A 25,858-nucleotide genomic window follows, 5' to 3' on the forward strand; every position below is an offset into this window, starting at 1 on the left:
GCAAGTATGGTGGGTCTGACACACCGGTGTCAATGTGTTCTTTTTTCCATTTCCAGGAGTGTATAATAGTAATATTATTGTGCTACATTGATGCTGTGTGTTTTAGTTTTTAATTAAACAATGGGAAACCCAGGATGGAATAAAGACAATAACGTGAAAAGAATAGTTGCTACTCACTATACAGTGGAGATGCTGAGCCGCAGATATGCACAATGAAAAAGCTGTCAAACAAAGCTTTTGTCCAACAGGCCTTCATCAGAATTAGACAAGATACACACACACACACACACACACGCACACGCACACGCACACGCACACGCACACACACACACACACACACACACACTTGCATGACCAGTGTCTGGCTGCCAAGGCAGACTGCAAGCAGCAGCACGCGATGGGAGAAGGAAACTGGGTGGTTGGGGTAAAGAGGAGGCTGGGGTGGAGAGGGAGATAGCAGGGTACGGGTGCGGGACGGTAAAGTGCTGCTTGTGGGAACATACAAGGATGAAGTGGTGAGAGGCTAGGACAGTTGACACAATCCTGAGGTTAGATGCAGGACAGGGAGGGAATTGGGGGGGGGGGGGGGGGGGGCAGGGGAAAAGAAGAGAAGTGACAAGACTAAGGGTGCGTTAGAGGCACAGAGAGCTGTACAGTGCTGGAATGGCAAGAGGGAAGAGTATAGATGGCTAATGACTAACAAAGGTTGAGGTCAGGAAGGTTATGGGAACATAGGGTGTATTGTATGGAGAGTTCCCACCTGCACAAGCTGGCATTGGTGGAAGCATCCAGATTGCCTCAAGCTTTGTTAGTCATTGTCCTTTACCCACCTATCCCCTTCCCCGTTCCCATTCCAGCACTACACAGCCCCTTATTCTACCAGTGCACTCACAACCTTTTTACTTTTCTCCTTTTCTGCTGCCCCTCCGCCGCCCCCCCCCCCCCCCCCCCTCCACTCACCCTTGTTCTAACTGCCCGACTACAGCAGCTGCCATACCCTCTCCCCACTTTGTCCCTTATTCTCCCACGAGCAGCACTTTACCGTTCCCCACCCCTATCGTGCTATATCTCCCTCTCCGCACCCCAGCCTGCTCCTTACCCCCGTCACCCAGTTAGCTTCTCCCATCATGCACTGTTGCTCACAGTCTGGCCTTTGCAGACAGAGATTGGGGTCATGTGTGTGTGAATTGCATCTGCGTGTATGTGCATATGTTGTGTAATTCTGATGAAGGCCTGTTTGGCCGAAAGCTGTGTTTGACAGTTTTTTTGTTGTGCTTATGTGCGACTTAGTATTTCCACTTTATTGTAAGTAGCAATTATCCTTTTCATAAATTAGTTTTTAATTACAGAGATCTGTTCACTATACATGCACTTAAAACTAACATATTTGCCGCAGGTCTGATTTGCCTTTCTTTTAGTCAAGTGTAATGTTATCTGAAGTGTTGCTGAATAATTTGAGGTGAAAATTGAGGTTTTGCTTAAAGTAAGTCTAAGACATTTTTCCATATTTTGCAAACCAAACACGTTGTATCCTTTGATATCTAGTAGAAGTATTGAGAGTCAGCTGAATAAAAAAATGCCCTTATCAGCAGTCACATGCTTTCAATACTTTCTGCATCATTACGTGGTGTGAAATCAAGTTTCTATTTAGAGAACTGTTAATAAAATGTATCATATAGTATGCTGAGGTGCTGAATCTACCCTTAAGACCAATATCTTTGGCAGGGTGAATCTTCTTTGGTAAGAGACTTGACAAAGATATGGGATGTGACACAATCTATACCAGTTATGCTGCAGTATCAAGATTATATAGCTGTGTTTGTATCTTTGTGTTCTAAGGAAGACTGTAAGCTCAGTTGCTATTTTAAGTTTTTGTCTATGTGTGTGGCTACTGTTCAGTGGTTCCAAAATGTGGTGAGCATTTACCTTGGCTCATTCTATTTCTTGTATACCCACTATTTGATATACTGCACTAGTGTAAAGAGAAATATGCAGTTGTTGAGAAAACATCATTAACTACATTTCCAAGCCATCATTTACATAGACATTTGAAAATTGGCAATAGCAAAAATTGTATATGGTTAGCAATGATAATACATGTCATGGATTTAAGAGTTTATGTAATCCAACATATCGCACATGTGCACAATACCAACATTAGCATTCTGATTCCTCATCAGATGACCATTAAATCTCAGTAGCTGATGTACCTCTACTCACTAGAACCTTTTTTCAAGTTATCCTATGTGTCTAAATTAATACAGGCTGATTCAGCAATGGTGTACTACATCTCCCACACTCGTCAGATTTCAGTAGTCAATGTCCCTCTAATTGCTACAGACTTTTTACAGGGAAAAAAGCAGTTGATTTTTCTGTAAAAACTCACAAATACATGTAAAATGCAAAATACAAATGTAGTGCCACAGGATAAGGCCATATTTGTCCTGGACATTATGTACATGTACAGGTACTAATGTCTCATTATTAATGGTAATGTTCTCACAGATCAATAGTTTTGTAAACCCTTGTTGCCAGTTTAGTAAAGGCCTTGTCACTGCTACTCTGGAAGCCATGATGCCACTGTTGTTATGATAGGCTGAGTTTGTGAATTCATGAAGCATCTTCAGGTGCAGTACACCGCTAAGACAATCTCTGCCTGCCACTGTAACACGGCTATGCCCCAGAGTCAGGTAACACGACAGGACAACAGAGGTTCTAAAACAGTCCAACAAATTAGTAACGAAGTCACACAAATGAGTTAAAAGGGTTTACTTATCTTTGTGGCTTGTTGAACAATGAAGTCTGTGACACTGCATGTAATGTAACACAGAAAAGGCCCTCAATAGCTAAGTGCAAATAATTGTAGGTAAACTTCACAGTACATAGCAAATACAATTTACAGCAACTGTCTGCTCACTTCTAAGAGTCCACTACACAACATTCCCTGTCCAAGTTGGTCCAGGATGGTGATCCATAAGCAAGTGGGTGAGGAATGCTCTTCTACCTTCTGAGCAGCCTTCTGTACATTGTTGTCTGGTCATAGGCAGATTGTACTTGACCAGCAATTGGCGAAGGCGAAGACAATATCTTCATCCTCAGTGCCACCCTTTGTGCTGGTGGAACTTGTACAAGTGGCGAGTCTCCACGGCATGGCACCAGCTCGCAACTTTGCACCTGTGGTGCTTTTTCTACAGTTGTGTCTTGTTCTGATGACACGGCAAATAGACAACGAGAAAGATCACTGTAATATGTGTATCTTTTCATGTTCTCATTATTTTTGTACGTCAGAGGTTATGGTTAGATTGTAAGTCTATACATATTTTGTAACAAGAATGGGAACCACATTAGGAGACTCAGGTAAAATAAACATAATACACCAATTAATTTACAGAAACATATATTTTATTTACAGAAAAATCTTATATCACAAATTTTTGTCAGAAATCAGTAAAATAGAAGATTTACAAAATAAATTTAAGATATTATTTATTTACATATACTACATAAGAAAATATTAGATTGTAAAATTCCAGTAAATTGTCAGTTAGGATCAATTGAAATAATACGATTATGTCACTTGTTTCCATTGCATTTCATTCTTCCAACACTGAAATCTTTCACTGAAGGAAGATGCCACAGTACCACACTTGAATTAGTGCAACCACTCTAGTGCAAGATCATTATCTCTGGAGAGGTATTTAGATAACAAAGAAATTAACTTTTTGCCCAAATCTAATCAACCCAGTCATTTGGACTGATATAAATTCAGTCTTTAATATGGCAAATGTATACAGCCTTCATTTGCTTGGACATATCAAGTTCCCAGTTACTGGAATTACATTATACCCTTTCTCAGTCAAGTCCAGAAATAATAATATTGGTCACCAATCCATGAGTCTCATTATGAAGATTGGACCAGTTCACAAGTACTTACTCAACCTATGCCAATTTATGACTGGAATTTATCATAAGGCTTCATGTAGTTTTGGATACAAGTAGCTATTTATGGAGCATTACTCTCCATCCAAAAACTTATAGCAGAATGAGTTATAACACCTCTGCACCACATATCTTTTTTAAATTGTGAATTATTGGTCCATCTATAGTGGGGCCAGCAATGGAAACTTCATCTAATGATAGTGCACGATGTCTGGAAACATCTGTTGTAGTAATCATGTAGCTGTGGAAAACTTGCCTCAAAACTTCCAGCTCTACAAATTATCACATGTTTATTAGATGATTATCTAAAAGAAGAGAGCAGAAAATGAGAGGAGGCAACATTGAAAATCTCATTCCATCAATCTCCAGAACACTTAATAATGCATAAGAAACTCTTATGCTAAGCTTTGTGAAACTGTACAACAGTAACTGAGCACAAGAGAAAGGCACTATTCTTCATATTTAGACTTCTACAACTGGTTGTTGTACCAAATGTCTAGGAGACACAGGTGTACCACACGGCAACAGTGACAGCACAGCGATGGACTGGTTTGAACTGTGGTCTTTAGCTGCTGCTACGTCATCTTGAGCATAGGGTGCCACTTGTTGACAGCAGTGGAAGGGGTCTGGAAGGCTTCCACAAGGTGTGCAGCTCCCTCCCCACCATCATCTGACGAAAGTATTGCACACCCCAGCACTACACGGGATCCTGTGCACAAAAGTTTAAATAAAGTTGAATATGAATATTGCTTGTTTGTAGTGCTTGCATTAACAGTATACGAGGGACTACCCAAAATATCTGAGAATTTCAGTGTACCGTTTAAAGCAGTAGCAGTACAATACTCTGCCACTAGATGTCTCGAGGTATAAGTTTTAGATACTGTGGCATAAAGGTGGGTCATCTTCGGCACCTGCAGCTGTGTGTTGTAATGGTGCATGTCAGGGAGTGTTTCAGTGCTTCTGCAAACAGTGAAATGGCTAACACGAATGAGCAACAGATTTACATCAAATTCTGTTTCAAGTCAAAGAAAACCGCAGCTGAAACCCACCACATACTGTCAGGGGCATTTGGTGAGAACATACTGATTCAAACAAGAACATCTAAGTGGTTCAAGCACTTCAAGGAGGATCAAAAATCTGTCGAAGATGATAGGCTTTCCGCTCAACAATCAACATGCACAACACCAGAAATGATCACAGAAGTGCGTGACATCATTCATGAAGACTGAAGGCAGATGATTCATGATGTTTGTAACAGACTTGGGCTGTCATGGGGTACATTTCAACAAATTCTAGCCAATGAACTGAATGTGAGACAAACTGCAGCGAAGTTTGTCCCTCTCCTTCTCAGTATAGACTTACAAAATTTCAGGATTCAGACACACACTAAGCTCCAACAAAGAGTTTGAGAATGACCAAATTTCTTATCCTGAGTCATAACAGGTGATGAATCTTGAGTCTATGGTTATGATCCTGAAACAAAGGAGAAATCATCACAATGGAGAACACCATCTTCTGCTTTGCCAAAAAAAGCTCAACAAGTTTTCAGCACCATTAAGTCAACATCGATCTTTCTTAGTTTCTATCAGTCTTTCTTTTTTCCCAACATTCTGAGAGTAGTGCACAAGATGTTTGTTCTACTTGGTCAAACTGTCAATGGAGAATTTTACTGTAAGGTTTTGAGGCAATTCAGGAAAAATGTTTGGTCCAAATGACCAAAGTTGTGGAAAAAGAAAGACAACACACCTGTGCACACCTTGTTCATTGTGAAGGAATTCCTGGCCAAACACAACATGGAAATGTCTGCCTACCCTACCTACTAGCCCTGTGCAACTTCTACCTTTCCCAAAGATGATAACTGCATTGAAACAGAGATGCTTTGACTCGACTGAAGACATCCATGTGGAATCACAAAGAGTCCTGAACATCCTTCATCCTGAGGACTTTAAGGAGTGCTTCAAAAATGGGAATGATACTGGGATCATTGCATACATGCCTGAGGTGATATTAGGATGTATGTATAGTTTTTTGGTTTTTACAATGAAATTCTCAGATATTTTGGATAGCCTTCTGATTATGCTATGTACTATTTGGAATCAGTAGAATCATTGCATACGGGGGAGGAAGAGATGTTGAAATTACGTGACTTTAAGCACACTATGACAACTCATTATGGAGCTAAGAGTAGTTTGCAGTATTACCTTACTTTCTGCACAACTGTTGTTGATTACTGCTGCACTATCATAGATGCATCAACATTAAACTACTTGTGGCAGTGTTATGTTACCTGACTTAGAACTTCATCATTGCGCCGAAGTTCTGATTTTTTGCATATCTAGCAGTATGATTATAATCATAAGCAGACATATGAAATGTCTGCTTGTGTCTGCATATGTGTGGTTGGATGTGGGTGTGTGTGCGCGAGTGTATACCTGTCCTTTTTTCCCCCCTAAGGTAAGTCTTTCCGCTCCCGGGATTGGAATGACTCCTTGCCCTCTCCCTTAAAACCCACATCCTTCCGTCTTTCCCTCTCCTTCCCTCTTTCCTGATGAAGCAACCGTTGGTTGCGGAAGCTAGAATTTTGTGTGTATGATTGTGTTTGTTTGTGTGTCTATCGACCTGCCAGCGCTTTCGTATGGTAAGTCACATCATCTTTGTTTTTAGATATATTTTTCCTGCATGGAATGTTTCCCTCTATTATATTCATGTGTATATTTTTAATGTTACATGGTGGACAGCCTAAAATTTGTTGCAGGTGCTCAGTATACACCTATTATTAAATAGGTTTTATTATGAAATTCTGTCACACATGCTTCCATATGCTCCTCTAAGCCAACTTTATTAATGTCTATGTTGTCAAATTTATGAGAGCAATTGCAATCTACCGACAACATCAGGAAGACAATGTAGCACCCCATTGTTCCCACCCTGTGTCACAATAGTTTGAGGAATGCTTGTTGTGCACGTTGGTGCTTACTCTATGCCAGCAAAAAATTACTGTTTGGTTTTTTAATTAATTTTTTAAAGTGTAGTTTCCCAAAGGGAACTGAAAACTCATTGATCTACTCAGGAACCATTAAAACATACATGTCATAAATGACACCATGGTAAGACATTGCATGCACTTGGCTCTGGAGTGTTAGTGCATCAGAACCTACGACATGAATTGCACTTTTCAAATGCCCTTTCGGAAATAGACTTTTCAGAGCATGGCTTGTGTACAAAACTCACCTAGCTTGCCACTTGGCCTCATACACAGGCTGACGTGCATGGCAAGCCCGTCAGGGTCTGACACATAGTCTGGCATCGGCACTTGCAGCACTGCGTCATCGTCGGCCGTCAGGTACACCGAGATGCCGGGTGTGAAGGGCTTCGAGTTGTGGGACGCTGTGCGCCGGTCACCCTCGAATACTTCCAGCTTGAGATACACCCGGGCTGCAAAATAAGTACAGGTACAGTGCAGCCGTATGAACCAACACGTATCATTAGCAAGGAATATGGCACATGAAAAGTGTTGCATAACACCCTTGTCATGTTTAACAGAAATACAAGCAAGAGTGGAATGTGACATCACAGATGTATTTATATATTATTTTCATAAAACTCCAGAGTACCTTCAGTTTTACTAAATTCGACAATTCCTCTATGCAATAATGCTAGACTTTATTGTAGAGCACCCAGAGAATTTAACCCTTAATTTAGAGCAAAGATGCAAAAACATATAATTTATTTCAAAGTTATTTGATAACAACACACTTTCAGTTCACTTCAGCAAGATTTAACACACTTCTTCTGTTCAAAAACAAACCCACACAACAAAAGGATAGATCGGTTTCTTGTTAAAGTTCGTCAGGTAATTCCACCTCAAAGTTAGTTATTATCACCTGCATGATAAACTGAAATGCCAAATGCATCACTTGAATATTAGCTGCATGAATTTCTCAATATTTAGGTACATTCTGAGCAGTCACAGAGCCGTAATTAATTTGTACTGAATTAAAATGACAGCATGAGTTTTCCATATTGGCTAGGAATTTATTGCCTATTTCTAATGCTGGCATTTGCAGAACCAATCATAATCCACCTTCAGCACACTAGCATCCTGTGTTACGCACTTGAGTTTGAGGTGTAACTGGGGAAGGCAGTGCAGGTGAATTTCTATGGTTGAAGCAGCCAGCACTATTCTGTTCATATCATAATGTCTAAGGCAGCACAAAATACAGGTTTATGATTGTAATTTATGATAGATGGGATCCCATTTATGTGACACAATGTGGAATACCTAAACATCCTAAAATATCATTTGTCACCTAAGAACTTTTTTTTTTTGTGTTCTACGCTGTTACATATGCACTGGAATGCACATAGTTTATGAACTACCCAAGTTCTTAATCTAGCTATATTTTTCTGAACTTTATTATTTGGTTATTTGGTATATAGTTTAGAGCTTGCTGATAACATTGTAATTAGTCCATGCAGAAAAATTTTACTTAAAGAAATATTCAAATCATGATTCAGTAGAACCATGTGTGCATCAAAATTTGACCCCATTAATAACTGTTTCATTTAGGATTAGCATACCCCATCTCAAAACCCATATTTTCATCTTTGTAAAGAACATATCTTTCCTGCAAATAATGTATTTCAAAAGTTATCCATTGTCAAAATTGCCAGTTTCCAGAAAGTTTGAATATAAAACCTAATCCCTCCAACAACCCAGTCTCATAGAATTGTAACCAAAATGTTTTGTGCTATGACCTTCTATGAAATACTTTGATATGGGCTGCAACTCAAGACCGCTGGCATGCTACACTTCAAATATCCTACCACAGTTACCTGCATGGGCCGGCCACCAAAGGCCACCTGCATTGGCCCACATGGCTTGTGTACACGGCACGGCATCCGCTGCACCATCTACCGGAGCCCTTCTCTTTACAAATGCACTGCAGCAGGCACTTGACTTCATATTGTTTTTATACTTATTGTCAGCAACTGCTCGTATCAGAACCTGGATTGTTTCTATGTTTGTGTCTACATTCTCAACTGTTGTTTACTTGTATGTGGAAGAAGAATGAAATTTGGTTCATTGTGGCTGTGCAGTTGTTCGTGTCTCGGAGTACAACACAACTGGCAACGAGTGTGGTATTCAGTTCCGTGTGCTCAGTCTAATGGATTGTTCCTTTGCCCACGGTCACAGTGATCCAATCTCTCACTGAGTAGCAGCAGGCTCTTACGGTTGCCATGACGAAGTTGTCAGTCACACTTACCGCACAGGCTTCGATGCCATTAGCGTACCCACCCCATTCCCTCTTATGACGACTGGCTGAAGACAGAGAGGCTGACGAGAAGCAGCTTCAGCAACACTTCTTCACTTTTTGTGTCACTGATTCAAAGATGTGTAAGGATTCATTCTTTCCTTAGAATTCTACTCAGATCTAATAGTTGTTAGCCCCATTCCAGAGACCTCTGTAACTTTTGTTCGATGAAATGTGCAAGTTGTTGCAAAATTATCACCACAAATGCACTTATATCACTGCCGTGTGCATAGAGTTCTATCACTGTGATAAACAGCTCCGTCAGTCCTACTGCACTTCGGCAGCTGAACTCCTTGGCCTCGGTCGCAAATGTCAGTTTGATACCGATGCCCGTCGTGAGTACTGTGCTGAATCTGTGGTCCCTAATGTGATCGTCTGGTTGGCTTCTGACAAGGAGTGTGTCAACATGCACTACAGTGCGAGATTCCACTTTAGCTGAAGTGTCAAGTATTGTTGAATCTCTTGTTGTACCTCACATTGCTGGTGATCAGACGGAGGCCTGGTAAGACATCACTGCAGTGACTCCTGTTCCTGGTTGTCAGGTGTCAGTTAGCTCTTGGGGGAAGGACGACACGACAGCCGTACAAATGTGGCTTCCGTACCACACTGCACAGTGACAAGCGAAACAGTAGTCACCACGACAACCGTAGCAATGGCCCATCTCGTCCGTACAGTTTTGTGCAACATAATAGGACTACGTGCCGTAAGTGCTGGGCAGTTTGCAATAACTACAAAAAAAAAAAAAAAGGACATACAATGTCTGTGTGCTGTTCCCAGCCCCCTTCTGAGGACGTAGACATGGATCCTAATTGTGTGTCTGCAGTGCCTGTGAAACCAGGCATGTCAACCAGTCATGTGATCTACAAGCTAAGCTGCAACCACTGTGCCAACAACCTGACTGTCCACACGAATGGCCACCGACAAACTGTGGCCGAGAAACAAGTGGACCACCCTGTTGCTGAACACACTGCCAAACATGATATTCTTCATTTCAATGACTGCTTCACAGCCTGTGCCATGTCGATCCTTCCCACCGACACCAGCTTTTCTGAATTGCGCAAGTGGGAAATTTCCCTGCAATACATCCTATGTTCCCATAACCCTCCTGGCCTCAACCTTCGTCAGTCAGTGTCCCCACCCATCCAACACCTTCCCTGTTCTCATTCCAGCACTACATAGTCGTCATTCCACCACCACACCGAGTCTTTTTATTTCTCTCCCTCTCAACCTCTCCCCTGCCCTCCATCTAAGATGCAGCACTTCACTGTCCGCCACCCCTCCCCACCCACCATACTATCCCTCCCCCTCCCTGCCCCAGCCTCTTCCTTACCCCACCCAGTCGCCACTCCCATCATGCACTGGTGCTGCTGCTCGCAGTGTGGTTTCAGTTGCCTGGGACTGCACTTGTGTGTGTTGAGTTGCATTTGAGTGCGCGCATGTGTGTGTGTGTGTGTGTGTGTGTGTGTGTATTGTTGATGAAGGCCTTAATGGCTGAAAGCTTTAACTGTGGGGGTCTTTTTGTAGTGCCAATCTGCGCCTTAGCACCTCCGCTATATCGTGAGTAGCAACTTTCTTTCTCACAAAATTGTTACATTTCTGTTATAACTGATTCAGTCAGTTTGATAATGTATAGTAGCTTCAAACCCTAATTTGACAGGAATCACACAGAACTAATTCTAACTCAAACGACTGATAGGTACCCACCAAATGTTTTTTAGGTAGATTAATCTGATACTAAAATTGTAAGGTTATTTTATTAGCAGATACTAACTTTGTCTTTTCACGTTATTGCTATGAATACGAGTACCACCACTTTGATTCGGTAATCTAAAATTACGTCCTTCTTACGAATACACCCACAGTATTGAATGAGTTATTCACAAGAAAATATTGTATTCATATAGCAATAATGTTGGGTATTCACTGAAAATAAAAAATCTGAAATAAAAAAAGAGAAAACTTGAATGACTGAGAATATCCTATTAGACAGCAACAAATACAATCAGACAAAAATGGAGACATGGATATAAACTTTAAAAGGCCACAGTATTTCCTGCTGTGCTCAGTGAGGCTAAAACTGCAGTTTAGTACAATTACAGACAATCTTCATTAGAAATGTGTGCACTGTGAGGCCAAAAAGGTGGCAAGTGACTCCTATAACAAATATGCTTCATTTTATGATCTGTCACCACTCCCCCCCCCCCCCCCTACCTGCCCCCCACCATCTGCTCTACTGCCAGAGGCTGTAGATGACTCATACTCTTCATAAATATTAGTGTGACATATAAATAACATGCAAATAGTTTTAGATAATTCCCCACAAATCCGACCCCTTGAGGGCTCTGAAGAAGCTACGGTGACCCCAGCAAGCCAGTAGTGGATAACCTATTTGATTTCAACAATCAAACGACCCTCAGAACACATTATAGATAAACAGTGACTTCCCTGCTGATTGTTTAACACATCTCCCCATCACTTGCCTTCTTATGGGTTCACTAGTCTAGGAACACTTGCAGGTAGAAGCAGCAGTGGAGTGAGTACCTTTGCGAGCCTCGAGGTCTCGTATTTCTGTGAGTGTCCACTTGAGTTTGGCCACCCCGAGTGACAGCGCGTCAGGCTGGCGGGTGATCCAGAGCAGGCACTGGTTGGGCCTGGACACGGCCGCCGCCAGACTGGAGCCGCTGCCGGCTGCCGCCCCCGTGCGACCCGTCCCCAGCGGCTGCAGCTCCCGCCACAGCTCACCCTCTGAAACGAGTACCAAGTTTGTGTTCGTAGGTCTGCCAACCGGGACACGGCAATAACTCAGCTGGACTTACGTGGCACAAGGGACTGACATACTCGTACTGAAAAAATCACACAAGCTATAACCAGAAATAATAGTTAAGGAAACCCTGGAAAATTTACATCACGATTGAGCAGATGGTGACATTAATCCTGTACCTCAATAATAGGAGCCAAATGTCTTAACAACTTGAAATACATCAAGACTTCAACTAGTATGCTCAAAACACTCCCTGTATACTTAAAATAGTACTAAAAACAAAGATGATGAGACTTACCAAACGAAAGTGCTGGCATATTGATAGACACACATACAAACACAAACATACACACCAAATTCGAGCTTTCGCAAGCCACGGTTGCTTCATCAGGGAAGAGGGAAGGAGAGGGAAAGACGAAAGGATGTGGGTTTTAAGGGAGAGGGTACGGAGTCATTCCAATCCCGGGAGCGGAAAGACTTACCTTAGGGGGAAAAAAGGACGGGTATACACTCGTGCACACACACACACACATATCCATCCGCACATAAACAGACACAATCAGACATTTGTAAAGGCAAAGAGTTTGGGCAGAGATGCCAGTCGAGGCGAAAGTACAGAGGCAACTTACGCCTCAACTGACATCTCTGCCCAAACTCTTTGCCTTTACAAATGTCTGCTTGTGTCTGTGTATGTGCGGATGGATGTGTGTGTGTGTGTGTGTGTGTGTGTGTGTGTGTGTGTGTGTATACCTGTCCTTTTTTCCCCCTAACGTAAGTCTTTCCGCTCCCAGGATTGGAATGACTCCTTACCCTCACCCTTAAGACCCACATCCTTTCGTCTTTCCCTCTCCTTCCCTCTTTCCTGATGAAGCAACTGTGGCTTGAGAAAGCTTGAATTTTGTGTGTATGTTTGTGTTTGTTTGTGCGTCTATCAACCTGCCAGCGCTTTCGTTTGCTAAGTCACATCATCTTTGTTTTTAGATATATTTTTCCCACGTGGCATGTTTCCCTCTATTATATTCATAAAATAGTACTAATATATTTAGTTACGTTTTTATTTATAGACGTTACAAAATTCATACATTTTTAGTCCTTACAATATTAGTGTTAGCCAGATTCAGGACTAACTTTTTCCTTAATTTTTCTGAATTCAGCAATGTATTTAGTTTTACCTAAAGTAGTGATTTTAGGAAAGCATGATGCTTGGAAACTTTTAGAATCAATATTTTACAGCTGAGAGGAGATCATAAACAGAATACACAAATTATTCCTCGAACACTTGGGGTAAAAATTACTTAGACAGCAATACTTTGATATAAGAATCCTAGGGTCATAAATAATATTTCAGGTTGTACAAAGTCTCGAATGAGTTACGCACGTGTGGCACATCGATGTAGGTGGTGCTACCTAGAAAAACGAGTCACATTCGCCACGGCTGTGTCCACAGTGGAGTCTAGCACGGTAGACAGTTTGTGACTTCTCGAAGAGCTGGTTTAATTAAGGCATAAGTGACACCACGAGCCACCCGTGCGGGGCACCGAACAAAGAGGGGCACCGGGCGTTCCATAACTGTAAGGAAACTTCGAGAGGCAGCCACCGAGCAGATGGGGTGCCGGCAAGATTTGTAGACAGGATCCAGAATGAGATTTTCACTCTGCAGCGGAGTGTGCGCTGATATGAAACTTCCTGGCAGATTAAAACTGTGTGCCCGACCGAGACTCGAACTCGGGACCTTTGCCTTTCGCGGGCAAGTGCTCTACCAACTGAGCTACCGAAGCACGACTCACGCCCGGTACTCACAGCTTTACTTCTGCCAGTATCTCGTCTCCTACCTTCCAAACTTTACAGAAGCTCTCCTGCGAACCTTGCAGAACTAGCACTCCTGAAAGAAAGGATATAGTGGAGACATGGCTTAGCCACAGCCTGGTGGATGTTTCCAGAATGAGATTTTCACTCTGCAGGTTCGCAGGAGAGCTTCTGTAAAGTTTGGAAGGTAGGAGACGAGATACTGGCAGAAGTAAAGCTGTGAGTACCGGGCGTGAGTCGTGCTTCGGTAGCTCAGTTGGTAGAGCACTTGCCCGCGAAAGGCAAAGGTCCCGAGTTCGAGTCTCGGTCGGGCACACAGTTGTATACAGGATGTTTCACAATTAGGAGCGAAAAGTGACACGGGTAAAGGTGTACGAGGGAAAGGGGTCACCAAATGATAAGTCACTTGTGTGGATAAATGTTCTCAAACTGGCCTTGACAGCTTGTCAAAGCATTACGAGAACTCAAAGGCCAGTGGGCATGTGCTGAAGCAAATAGGCTACTCAACCGAAGACTTCCAGTTTACGCAAATTACAGCCAACTTAGGACTGGTGCGATGTGCCATGCTGCAGGAGGCAAGCATTGGGGTTGGGGGGGGATATGTAATTTATTTGCCTCTCCGGCCAGTAACTGTGCTGATTCCAAGTCTCATTTGGCACAATCTGCTGTGTAAGTAAAAAAGAATTCACATATAGGCCTGCTGTGGCTGCTTAATAGGACTGAGGGCTAATCATTTTTCCTTTAGACACCTACTCTCTGTTCACCTCAGGTAAATTATCGGGGAATTTTTTACTCTTAACCATCACATTTTCCTTTTATTTCAAATTAGTAATTTATGCAGTATTACTAATTTATCGCAAGGAAATAAAATCTACTGTTTATTATATACAACCTGATCAAAACTATCTGGACACCTATTAATGAACATTAATGTTGGGTGTGTCCACCCTTCACCTGTATGATGGATTAAACTCTGCTGGTGACACTTTCAGCAAAGTATGTGAATGTCTGTGAAGAAATATCAGCCGGTTCTTCCTCATGAGCCAAACTAGAGAAGACAGTGATGTTGGGTTCTGGAGTGAAGTCGACATTCTAACTCATCCCAAAGGTGTTCCATTGGGTTCAGGTCGGGAATCTGGTCAGGTCAGTCCATTTCAGGGATGTTATTGTGCATAAACCGTTGCCTAACAGATGCTAATTTATGACAGGCTGCAGTGTCATGGAGATACAAACAACCGCTGTATCTGAACTGTTCTTCTACTGTATGTCTGCTGTACTTCTAAATAAACCCATCACAACAGAATACCAACACAAAAAACAAAAAGCTACAAACTTATGAACCAACCTAATGTTTACTATAGTGATATATTTAATTTGTTGTGTGCATTAATTTCCATCAAAATAGTTTATTACCTAATACTTTTCAGTAATCCTTCACTTTCATTAAACTTACGAGGGCATTCAATAATTAAAGAGACAAATTGATCTGCGGAAAAAACGGTTAGTACGGTAAATTTCGCACTTTTATGGCTTTAATTTGGCATCACTGGGATGAGTCCTGATCAGCTGATGTATCAACGTTGTTCTCGGTATCACCTCAAAAATACATTTCAAGATGGCGAGTACCCTTGAAACGTCCACATTAATTGAACAACGTTCAGTTATTCGTTTTTTACTTGCTGAAGCAGAGAAACCAGTGAATATACACTTTAGGATGGCTAAATTTTGTGGTGAAGGTTGTATGAATTGTGCAAATTTTTACAAGTGGGTAGAGCAGTTCAAAAAAGGTCGTGACTCAGTGACTGACGAACACCATTCTGGCTAACCAGTTGCAGTTTTAACTCCATCACTTGAAAGGAATACAAAGGTCTCAAAAATGAGATCGACAGGAAGTGCAAAATGGCTAAGCAGGGATGGCTAGAGGACAAATGTAAGGATGTAGAGGCTTATCTCATGAGGTGTAAGATAGATACTACCTACAGGAAAATTAAAGAGACCTTTGGAGAAAAGAGAACCACTTGCATGAATATCAAGAGCTCAGATGGAAACCCAGTTCTAAGCAAAGAAGGGAAAGCAGAAAGGTGGGAGGAGTATATAGAGGGTCTATACAGGGGCGATGTTCTTGAGGACAATTTTATGGAAATGGAAGAGGATGTAGATGAAGATGAAATGGGAGATACGATACTGCGTGAAGAGTTTGACAGAGCACTGAAAGACCTGAGTCGAAACAAGGCCCCCGGAGTAGACAACATTCCATTGGAACTACTGACGGCCTTGGGAGAGCCAGTCCTGACAAAACTACCATCTGGTGAGCAAGATGTATGAGACAGGCGAAATTCCCTCAGACTTCAACAATAACATAATAATTCCAATCCCAAAGAAAGCAGCTGTTGACAGATGTGAAAATTACGAACAATCAGTTTAATAAGTCACAGCTGCAAAATACTAATGCGAATTCTTTACAGACGAATGGAAAAACTGGTAGAAGCCGATCTTGGGGAAGATCAGTTTGGATTCTGTAGAAATGTTGGAACACGTGAGGCAATACTGACCCTACGATTTATTTTAGAAGCTAGCTTAAGAAAAGGCAAAGCTACGTTTCTAGCATTTGTAGTCTTAGAGAAAGCTTTTGACAATGTTGACTGGAATACTCTTTCAAATTCTAAAGGTGGCAGGGGTAAAATACAGGGAGCGAAAGGCTATTTACGATTTGTACAGAAATCAAATGGCAGTTATAAGAGTTGAGGGACATGAAAGGGAAGCAGTGGTTGGGAAGGGAGTGAGACAGGGTTGTAGCCTCTCCCCGATGTTATTCAATCTGTATATTGAGCAAGCAGTAAAGGAAACGAAAGAAAAGTTCGGAGTAGGTATTAAAATCCATGGAGAAGAAATAAAAACTTTGAGGTTCGCCGATGACATTGTAATTCTGTCAGAGACAGTTGAACGGAATGGACAGTGTCTTGAAAGGAGGGTATAAGATGAAAATCAACAAAAGCAAAACGAGGATAATGGAATGTAGTCGAATTAAGTCGGGTGATGCTGTGGGAATTAGATTAGGAAATGAGACACTTAAATTAGTAAAGGAGTTTTGCTATTTGGGGAGCAAAATAACTGATTAGATGGGTAGATCACAGAACTAATGAGGAGGATGTAGAATAGAATTGGGGAGAAGGGGAGTTTGTGGCACAACTTGACTAGAAGGGATCGGTTGGTAGGACATGTTCTGAGGCATCAAGGGATCACCAATTTAGTACTGGAGGGCAGCATGGAGGGTAAAAATCGTAGTGGGAGACCAAGAGATGAATACACTAAGCAGATTCAGAAGGATGTATGCTGCAGTAGGTACTGGGAGATGAAGAAGCTTGCACAGGATAGAGTAGCACGGAGAGCTGCATCAAACCAGTCTCAGGACTGAAGACCACAACAAAACAACTTGAAAGCCGAATTGATGACATTGTTCATGCCTACCGCCGTGGTTAGTACTGGTACAGTTCATAACATTACCTGTAACATAACATTACCTGTAACAAGCTGAAGTACCGCAAAACATAAGCAAGACGGGTACGAAAGGAGTTGATGCAGCAAGACAAGAAAAGAAGGTTGAGGGTGTGCACAGAGCTAAAGAAAGGTTATGAAAGAGAAGGTGACCACATCCTCAACAAAATTTTAACTTATTATGAAACTTGGGTACCCTATTATCAGCCAGAATGAAAAAGACAAAGCGTGGAGTCGAAGCACACCATATCACCAGTTAAGAAAAAATTCAAATTACAGGCATCAGCACCGAAAAGTCATGTTGACAGTGTTTTGGGATGTTGAAGGTCCAGTTTTTTGTGATTATCTCGAAGAGCAGCGTACAATGAACAGCAAATACTGCTCGGATATGCTTTTAAACTAGAGAGAGACGATGTGGATCTCAGAGGAGAGGCGTGATTATCCAGCAAGACAACGTACGTCCTCATATTGCTCAACTAAACCATAAACCGCCGACAAAATGGGCTGGAAAGTACTGCCTCATCCGCTTACAGTCCTCATTTAGCACCTAGTGATTTCCATTTGTTTGGTGCACTGAAGGAGGCATTACATGGTAAGAGGTTCCGGGACAACGAGGACGTGAAACAGTTTGTGGGGAACTGGTTCAAATATCGAGATAAAGAGTTCTTTACTGCCGGAATGAAAAAGCTTGTAGCCTTTTGGAACAAGTGCATAAATGTTGAGGGGGATTATGTTGATAAGTAGAGAAAGTATTGTTTTGTAAAAATAAAAGCTCTTTTCTCCGGACCAATTTGTCTCTTTAATTATTGAATGACCTTCGTATTTACAAAATTTGAAAATTTGATAATTATTGAAACACAACCGAAAGGAGAATCTGGGGGAACAGCACTTGTGCTTAGCCTCTACCAGACCAGGGAAGAGAGGCAAATGCTGATAAAGATCCGAGAGAGAGAGAGAGAAGAGAAGAGAGAGAGAAAGAAAGAGAGAGAAAGAGAGACGGTGATCGGGCGAAATCGAGTTTAGTCAATGTCACATGCCCGTTAGAACGCGTAAACAGTGACAAGTCCATACTTTGATGGTGTCCGACCTTTCAGCTTACCTCAGCCACATTGGAAGAAGAGGAGCATTTTTGGGCCGCACATATTATACTTAACAACAACAATAAAAAACCGGAATGGAACAATGAGAGAAGAGCGTCGTGTGGCGGGAGTTCGTCGTAACTTTACGTAAACGGAATTTTAGTTTGGGCCGCACCCACCTGGGTCGTGGGGCCTCCAGGTGGCGGCGCCGATGACGCGCCGGCTGCCGCGCGCCTCGAGCGCGTAGCCCGTGATGACGAGGAAGCAGGCGGCCGGCCCGCTGCGGTCGGCCGGCAGCGAGAAGCTGAAGTTGGCGTTGTAGCTCGGCCAAGACTCCATGGCCACGCCCGTCTCGTGCCGCTCCCGCCCGGGGAACAGCCGCAGCTGCCGACAAGCGAAACGCACGGCTGAGCCTGTGGTCTCACACAGCGTGGACACGAATAAAACAACCAATCTGCAGAGACCGATTCCTGACTGGAAATGGAGGAAAATGTGTCCAGTAATGAATCGCTGCCACGGTAGATGGCGTTGACGAATGGAAGTTCCTCTAACCACGCGGTGTGTGTTCCTTGTGTGCTGCAGGTGACGGAGATGGCAGCGGCTGTCATGCAGGATATACTAATCCTACTCTGGCTTACGCCGTGTTGGCGGCCCACTTGCCTGGAGCTTGTACTCGGGATCGTGTCAGTATCCTGTAGAACCCGGTTCTCCAAATCTGGTGTACGCGCAGTCCGCCATCTCGCTGCACTCGTTCGTCGGTCTGAAAGGACCCGCAGTCACACAGTCGCCCAAAAAGGACTCGAAATGTTGCGTGCGTGGTCGGTGTCTGTGAGGGTACTTGTTTTGGTACAGCCGTGCTGCCTCTCGACCGTTTCCATCTACTTGGTCGTACACAAACTCCTTCTAGGCTTGTTCCCGACACCAGACCATTTTGCTGCGTCGATCACACAGCCTCAAACACACAAGGAACACGCGACATGTGGTCAGAGGAACTTTCGTTCGTCAGTGCCATCTACCGTGGCAACAATAGATTTCTGGACACACGTTTATAGGACCTTTTTTCCTCCATTTTAGGAATCTGTCCTCGCAGTTTGTCGGTTTTGTTAATGTTCACCCTATATACAATGAGACTCATCGTGAAATGTGTGGTAGATTTCTATTGTACAACACTGTTCTCCGAAACATTATGACGAGATAGATAAAGTAACACAACATTTAGCAACTCGCTGAAAATGAACGAAGCGCGGGAGTATGCTGCCAGAGATCTAGCCAAGCACAGAGCTGGGCGTTACACGGCGTGCGGTCAGCGTGACTATGGCGCCAAACGTGATGCAACCTGAGGCAGCTGAAGGGACGGGAACAGATGTTGTGTGTCAATCGGCGAACAGCTGTGGTGGTGGTGGCGTCCTTCATTACAGCGTGGCCCAGAGAAAACCTTTGGATGACTTGACACGGGGAAGAATTGTCGGGAAACTGGAAGAAGGACATTATTGTTATTGTTAACAGCACTGTTTCCGAACTACAGGGACAGCTGCCCGAAGGAGAGGATGTCTACTACAGCAGCAGATGACCGCTACATTGTGCAACGCTCAAGGAGGGACCCACGTCAAATAGTGGGAGCAATTGCAACCACTTTTAACAGGTCTGCAAGGCACGCAATCTCACGGTCCACAGTGTCACAATGACTGCATGGTCTGTTTCTGTCCAACGACCAGTACGTTACATTCCATTGATCACTGGCAGATTTACATATAGGCCGACTATGCACGGGCCTAGGGGCGGCACCTTAAGAGGGGGGGGGGGGGACATTTTTTGCGCTGTACTCATTTTAACCTTTTACTTTTTCAAATAACTGTGCTTACAAACTAAAAAAAATTTTAATATTGCTAAAAAACTTGCTAGTTTAAATAAGCCTTAAGAACGAAATTCGACAATACAAGCCTGGAAATATACATAGTTTACTTGGCGATTGAATGTGAATTTAACATTGGGTTTCTGTCTGGTATCGTCTTCATGACTGTTCAAAATATTTTGAAGTAAGCTGTCAGGACGGCAATCTACAATACAATGTCTGAACGTTATTATTCCGAGAATGTTGTCGGCTTCGACTTAACCCAACCATATTTTCCCCGTGAAATAACGGGACCCCTGAAAAGCTCTGATAAACTAATCAGCAGTTTCTTAAATACTTTAGCATGTGTGGACCTCAGTATGTAAAACCCGACTCTACTTAAATTTCTTCTAGAAATTACGGGGAAGTATCAAGTCAACCCTCCATTACTGTTATTAATGTGAAAGCTCTGTGCTCTTCAATATCTGACCTTTGATTTAATGGCACCCGTTTAACGAAACATGTTGATACTGGGAATGTTTTACATTTTAAACACGTGTTTATATGAAAAGAACATAAGCAGAATATCTAATAATGTGTGAAATACACTTCACAACATTTTAAAAATTTTATTTATTTTTTTACTTAGTTACTTTTTTTGGCAAAAAAGAAGAAGAAACCAACTTTCGTTTGTCTCATTTATTGTGCTGCAGCCTGCACGATATCAAAGTTCCCACTCTGTGCAATCGAATGGTACGTAGCATTGCAAATTTTATATTAATATTCTTAACTAAGCTTTTTTTCTTCGAGGAAAGATTATTTTTATTTTATATTGCAACAAAAGGTGCATTTGCTGGTAGACATAACAGCAGTGTTCACACAAATGACAACACACCACATCAACAGCCAACAAGACTATTTAAGCTTTCTAGTCTGTCATCTCTGCGTCAGAAACCGCTAAAATGTTATAAGGATAAGTGGGATAACAGTCGATCCAGCACACCTCAGTGCAAGAAATTGCAAAAATTATTTGCTTTTTAAATTAGAAAGACAGTGTCAAAAATATTCAGAACATATTTGCGTCCCAGCTAAAATTCCGGCGACGCGGGAAACAGAATAAAAAAAAGGGACTGTCCCGTTTTCTTTACGATACGAATTCCAGCCGGCAAGTGTGCTTCTACTGTTACTGACAACAGAGAAACAGGCGGCAATGAAATTAAATCATTCTGCATTGTCGTTCTTTCTTAGCACAGTTACGTCAAGCAGTCCGACTAGGTCACTTCAATGCTCCGTGTTTAAAGGAAAAAACTTTGTGCTCGTGTGCGGCGCAGTATGATTGTAAATGGATACAGTCTTTCTTTCCTTTTACTTATTTTTTTCTTTTGTTTTGACTGTTGGTTGAAATTCTGTAAGTGCCTTAACATGAATAACTGTGAAAAAAGCAAACGTGCAAAATTAAGTGGGGCGGCAGTTCGAAAATTATCAAAGGAAAGGCGAGAACGAGAAGCCAATGGTCTAAAAACGCTTGGCAAAGTAGATAAATTTTTCGCAAAATATGTTGCTGGTTCGACTTACGGATGATATTTATGGCGCTGCAGCTGTTGTAAAAGAAGTAAATATAGGAGAAACAAAAGTACAAATGAAGAAAAGCAAATTGTTCCTGATTAAGTGTCAAGTCAGACATTACTAAAAGAAATAACCTCGTTAGCGATGATCTTGCAGAATGGTGTGTCAATGAATCAACAATCGACATTGTCTTACAACGTGGCATTAATCAATACTGTAACGGTGATTTTTCTACTTCAAGAAGATCAATAGGCGATAAAACCAGAGATTTGAACAAAAATGTATTTTGCGGTAAACTTTTAAATGGTGAATCAACTTCGTGTGATTTTCTGGTATACTCCTGTAGCACCGGTGCTCTCTTTTGTGCACGATGTAAATTTTTCGGACGTAAGGCCGCGATTGCTACTAATGGTACTGTAGATTGGAAAAATATTTCTAATATTTTATCTCATCATCGGAATCCACTTGAACACAAAAATTCTAAGTTATCACTCTTAACAAGAAAAGAGTCACTTGGAACAGCAAATAACCATTTCGAGTCAACTTCCCCTATGTGGACGTGTTGAAAGATTCTCTTCATTACGTAATGGTAAATTTATGATTTCTCGTGAACTTAATTTCTCGTGAACTTATAGCCGAGTGTGATCCTTTTCTCGCAGAGCACATTGAACGATATGGAAATCCGGGGCAGGGACATACAAGTAATCTTTCTTCAACAACTTGTGATGAAATAATAGAGCTTTTTTCTGAACGAATAAAAACCAAATATTTCTCTATAATAGTAGATTTTACTGCGGACATTTCTCATATTGATCAATTATCTTTCATATTAATATATGTGAACGAGAATGGTAAACCTGTTGAACGTTTCCTTCAGTTTTTACCAAACCTGGGACACTAGTACGAAAACTTAGCTGAGGCCGTACTAAAACTCCTGTCTACAAATTCCATTGACATTACTGACTGTAGAGGCCAGTCATATGACAAAACAAGCAATATGTCAGGAACCTACACTGGTTTGCAGACACGCAATAAAGAACGAAATCCGAAAGCGCATTATGTGCCTTGTGCAGCACATTCTTTGAATTTAGTCTTAGAGCACCTACATTGGATCTATAAACCACGTATTAACTGTTTATTTTACAATTGCCGACGGCAGAACGCGGAACTAAACCTCGTTTACGTGCAGACGTGACCGAAGGCACCCGACAATACTAAACAATGCCTGAATGACCCAGGCCGCTCGACGCTGTACAGTCAAGCCATACTGATACTGTAGTACTGTATATTACAACTGATGCGCATTCTTGGCGTTTGCTGAAATGTATAGTTATGACGGAAATATACGTTATCGGAGAGTACGCTCAGATGAAAAAGTGTTAATAAACAACGTAGTTCAGTTATGTCAATAAATACATACTAGCTTCGCTAATACCATTAGAAAGAGCTATGGTGAGAGCAGCAGCTGCAGTAAAAAACTGTTCGACCCTTACATGGATTAAAGATATTGTGTACACTTATTATGCAGCATCTAGCAACACAGACCGTAATTCTTTACACTTTAACTATTAGATTATAAAACACATTTTATTTTTCCACACTAGTCTGTAAAATTATGTAATAGCAAATCCAGTTCTGTGTTTGTTCGTCTGTATTTAGTTATTAGTTCGTGCACCGAAAACTCTATTTCATTTTCATTTCGTACACTTTCCTATAGATTCACGTATTGCTACCGAACGTGCTTTTTTATCTGCTACACATTCAAGTAATTAGATCGTAAAACGACAGTTTAATTTTAATTCTGAACGCATCTCTGTAAAAGTACGTATTAATTTCTAATGTATGACACGTTCGCTTCAGTTTTTTTTATTTTCATTTTCAACGGTTTCGTATAAAAGAATGTATTAAAAGTGAATATATAACAAAAATCCGTTGTCTTCTACACGCTCTGCTGAATTTTTAGGCCATAAAAGAAAAGTTATTTTCCTTGTGTTCGTTTCTGTTGTCTTTCGACAGAAGAATGTGTTAACACAATGCGGTTTTAAGTTTGTTTTATCCGCTGCCGTTTTTAAGTTTTGCACACCAGTATGTATACCACGGCTTCACCCCATTCGATTCAAACACGGAGCATGTCAAAATTACTGCTTCTAACAAATCTTTGAGACCTGTTTATTTGCCCAATTTTATCAGCACGATCTCTGTGGAATAGCGGGATAACGAATATCTGTAGTATCTCCAGAATGAGATTTTCACTCTGCAGCGGAGTGTGCGCTGATATGAAACTTCCTGGCAGATTAAAACTGTGTGCCGGACCGAGACTCGAACTCGGGACCTTTGCCTTTCGCGGGCAAGTGCTCTACCAACTGAGCTACCCAAGCACGACTCACGCCCCGTCCTCACCGCTTTACTTCTGCCAGTACTTCGTCTCCTAACTTCCAAACTTTACAGAAGCTCTCCTGCGAACCTTGCAGAACTAGCACTCCTGAAAGAAAGGATATTGTGGAGACATGGCTTAGCCACAGCGTGGGGGAATGTTTCCAGAATAAGATTTTCACTCTGCAGCGGAGTGTGCGCTGATATGAAACTTCGTGGCAGATTAAAACTGTGTGCCGGACGAGACTCGAAGTCGGGACCTTTGCCTTTTGTGGGCAAGTGCTCTACCAACTGTCCCAAGTTCTAGTCTCGGTCCGGCACACAGTTTTAATCTTCCAGGAAGTTTCATCTGTAGTATCTACCCTGAAAGACGGTTCTTAAAGTTCTTTAATTTATTAATGGATTTTGGACATCACCCATACACCCAGCATCAGAATGATTTTTTAACACTGATTGTGCAAGTGCCTGAAACCTTTCACTTAGTTAGTTACATGGATCATTTGCACGGCAAGTCGTAATGACGTGAAAGGACACATCATATCTTCAAATCACAATAAAGGAAGTGTCATTGTAACAACATAGACATAACATCACACTATATACGCATCGATTACCCTCACCTACACATATCACCCCCAACTCCCACATGTTGTCTTCAGCCCGAAAACTCCTGTGATACAACTAGTCCATCCAGTGAGGGCATCTTATCTCACCATAACTAACACAAAAAAACCTTGTTTCCCGAGGCCTCCCCCCAGCAATTTTTACGCACCACACTTCCTTCCATTACCAAACTAACAGTTTCTCAGGAAGTGCCCTTTCAACAGATTCCTTCTTTTCGTAAAAAATTATGCCAAAAATTTCTTTTTTTCCCCAGTTCGATACAGTGCCTCCTCATTTATTATTTGATGTACGCATCTAGCCTTTAGCATTCTTCTCAGCACCACATTTCAAAAGCTTCTATTCCTTTCTTGTCTGAACTGCTTATTGTCCATTTCTAATTTCCGTAAAAGGCTACATTTCACACAAATATCTTCAGAATAAGACTTCTTAACACTTCTGTTGATATTAGATTCTAATAAAATTCCTGCTTCTCAGAAATGTCTTTATTGCTGTTGCCAGTTTGCATTCTGTATCTTCCCTACTCCAGTCATCATCAGTTATTTTGCTGTATGAATAGCAAAACCATTTCCAAATCCAGTTCCCTCAACGTCGCCTCATTTAATTCGACTAGAATCCGTTATCATCTCATTTCAAGACACTATCCATTCAGTTCAACTGCTCCTTCAGGTCTTGAGCTGTCTCTGACAAAATTACGTCATCTGCAAATCGCTAATTTGAATTCCCTTTCCAAATTTCTCCTTGGTTTTCCTTCACAGTTTACTCAATGTGCAGACCAAATAATGTCGAGGACAGGCTACAACCCTGTCTCACTCCCTTCGCAACTTGGCTTCCCTTTCACGTCCTTCGCCCCTTAGAACTGCGGTATAGTTTCTGTACAAGTTATAAATAACCTTTCGGTCCCTGTATTTTATTCCTGCTACCATCAAACCTTCACATATCGTTAGGAAGAGGGGCCACTGTGCACTGAGGAAGAAACCTTTTCCGACAGACGGCTGAAGCCCAAGCAACAATGCCATGTGACATTTATATTCTGTTTACACTATAACAACAATTAATTGTTACAGTCATT

General features: G+C 41.8%; 1 protein-coding gene and 1 non-coding gene across 2 annotated transcripts in view; both read right to left on the reverse strand.

Moving 5' to 3' along the window:
* Positions 1–3,380: 3,380 nt before the first annotated feature.
* Positions 3,381–25,858, reverse strand: part of LOC124711947 — a 211,421-nt gene continuing 188,943 nt past the window's right edge. The window contains exons 3-6 of the mRNA XM_047242214.1: positions 18,575–18,779; positions 11,796–11,999; positions 7,171–7,374; positions 3,381–4,648 (exon numbers count right to left, since the gene is read on the reverse strand). Coding sequence (XP_047098170.1) covers positions 4,515–4,648; positions 7,171–7,374; positions 11,796–11,999; positions 18,575–18,779 — 747 coding nt within the window. The 3' untranslated portion in view covers positions 3,381–4,514. The remainder of the gene's footprint in view (positions 4,649–7,170; positions 7,375–11,795; positions 12,000–18,574; positions 18,780–25,858) is intronic.
* Trnas-cga lies at positions 13,720–13,794 on the reverse strand. The gene has a single exon. It is a non-coding gene; the product is annotated as a tRNA-Ser (tRNA).

Source organism: Schistocerca piceifrons, chromosome 8, assembly GCF_021461385.2.
Source record: "Schistocerca piceifrons isolate TAMUIC-IGC-003096 chromosome 8, iqSchPice1.1, whole genome shotgun sequence".
Classification (NCBI taxonomy): domain Eukaryota; kingdom Metazoa; phylum Arthropoda; class Insecta; order Orthoptera; family Acrididae; genus Schistocerca; species Schistocerca piceifrons.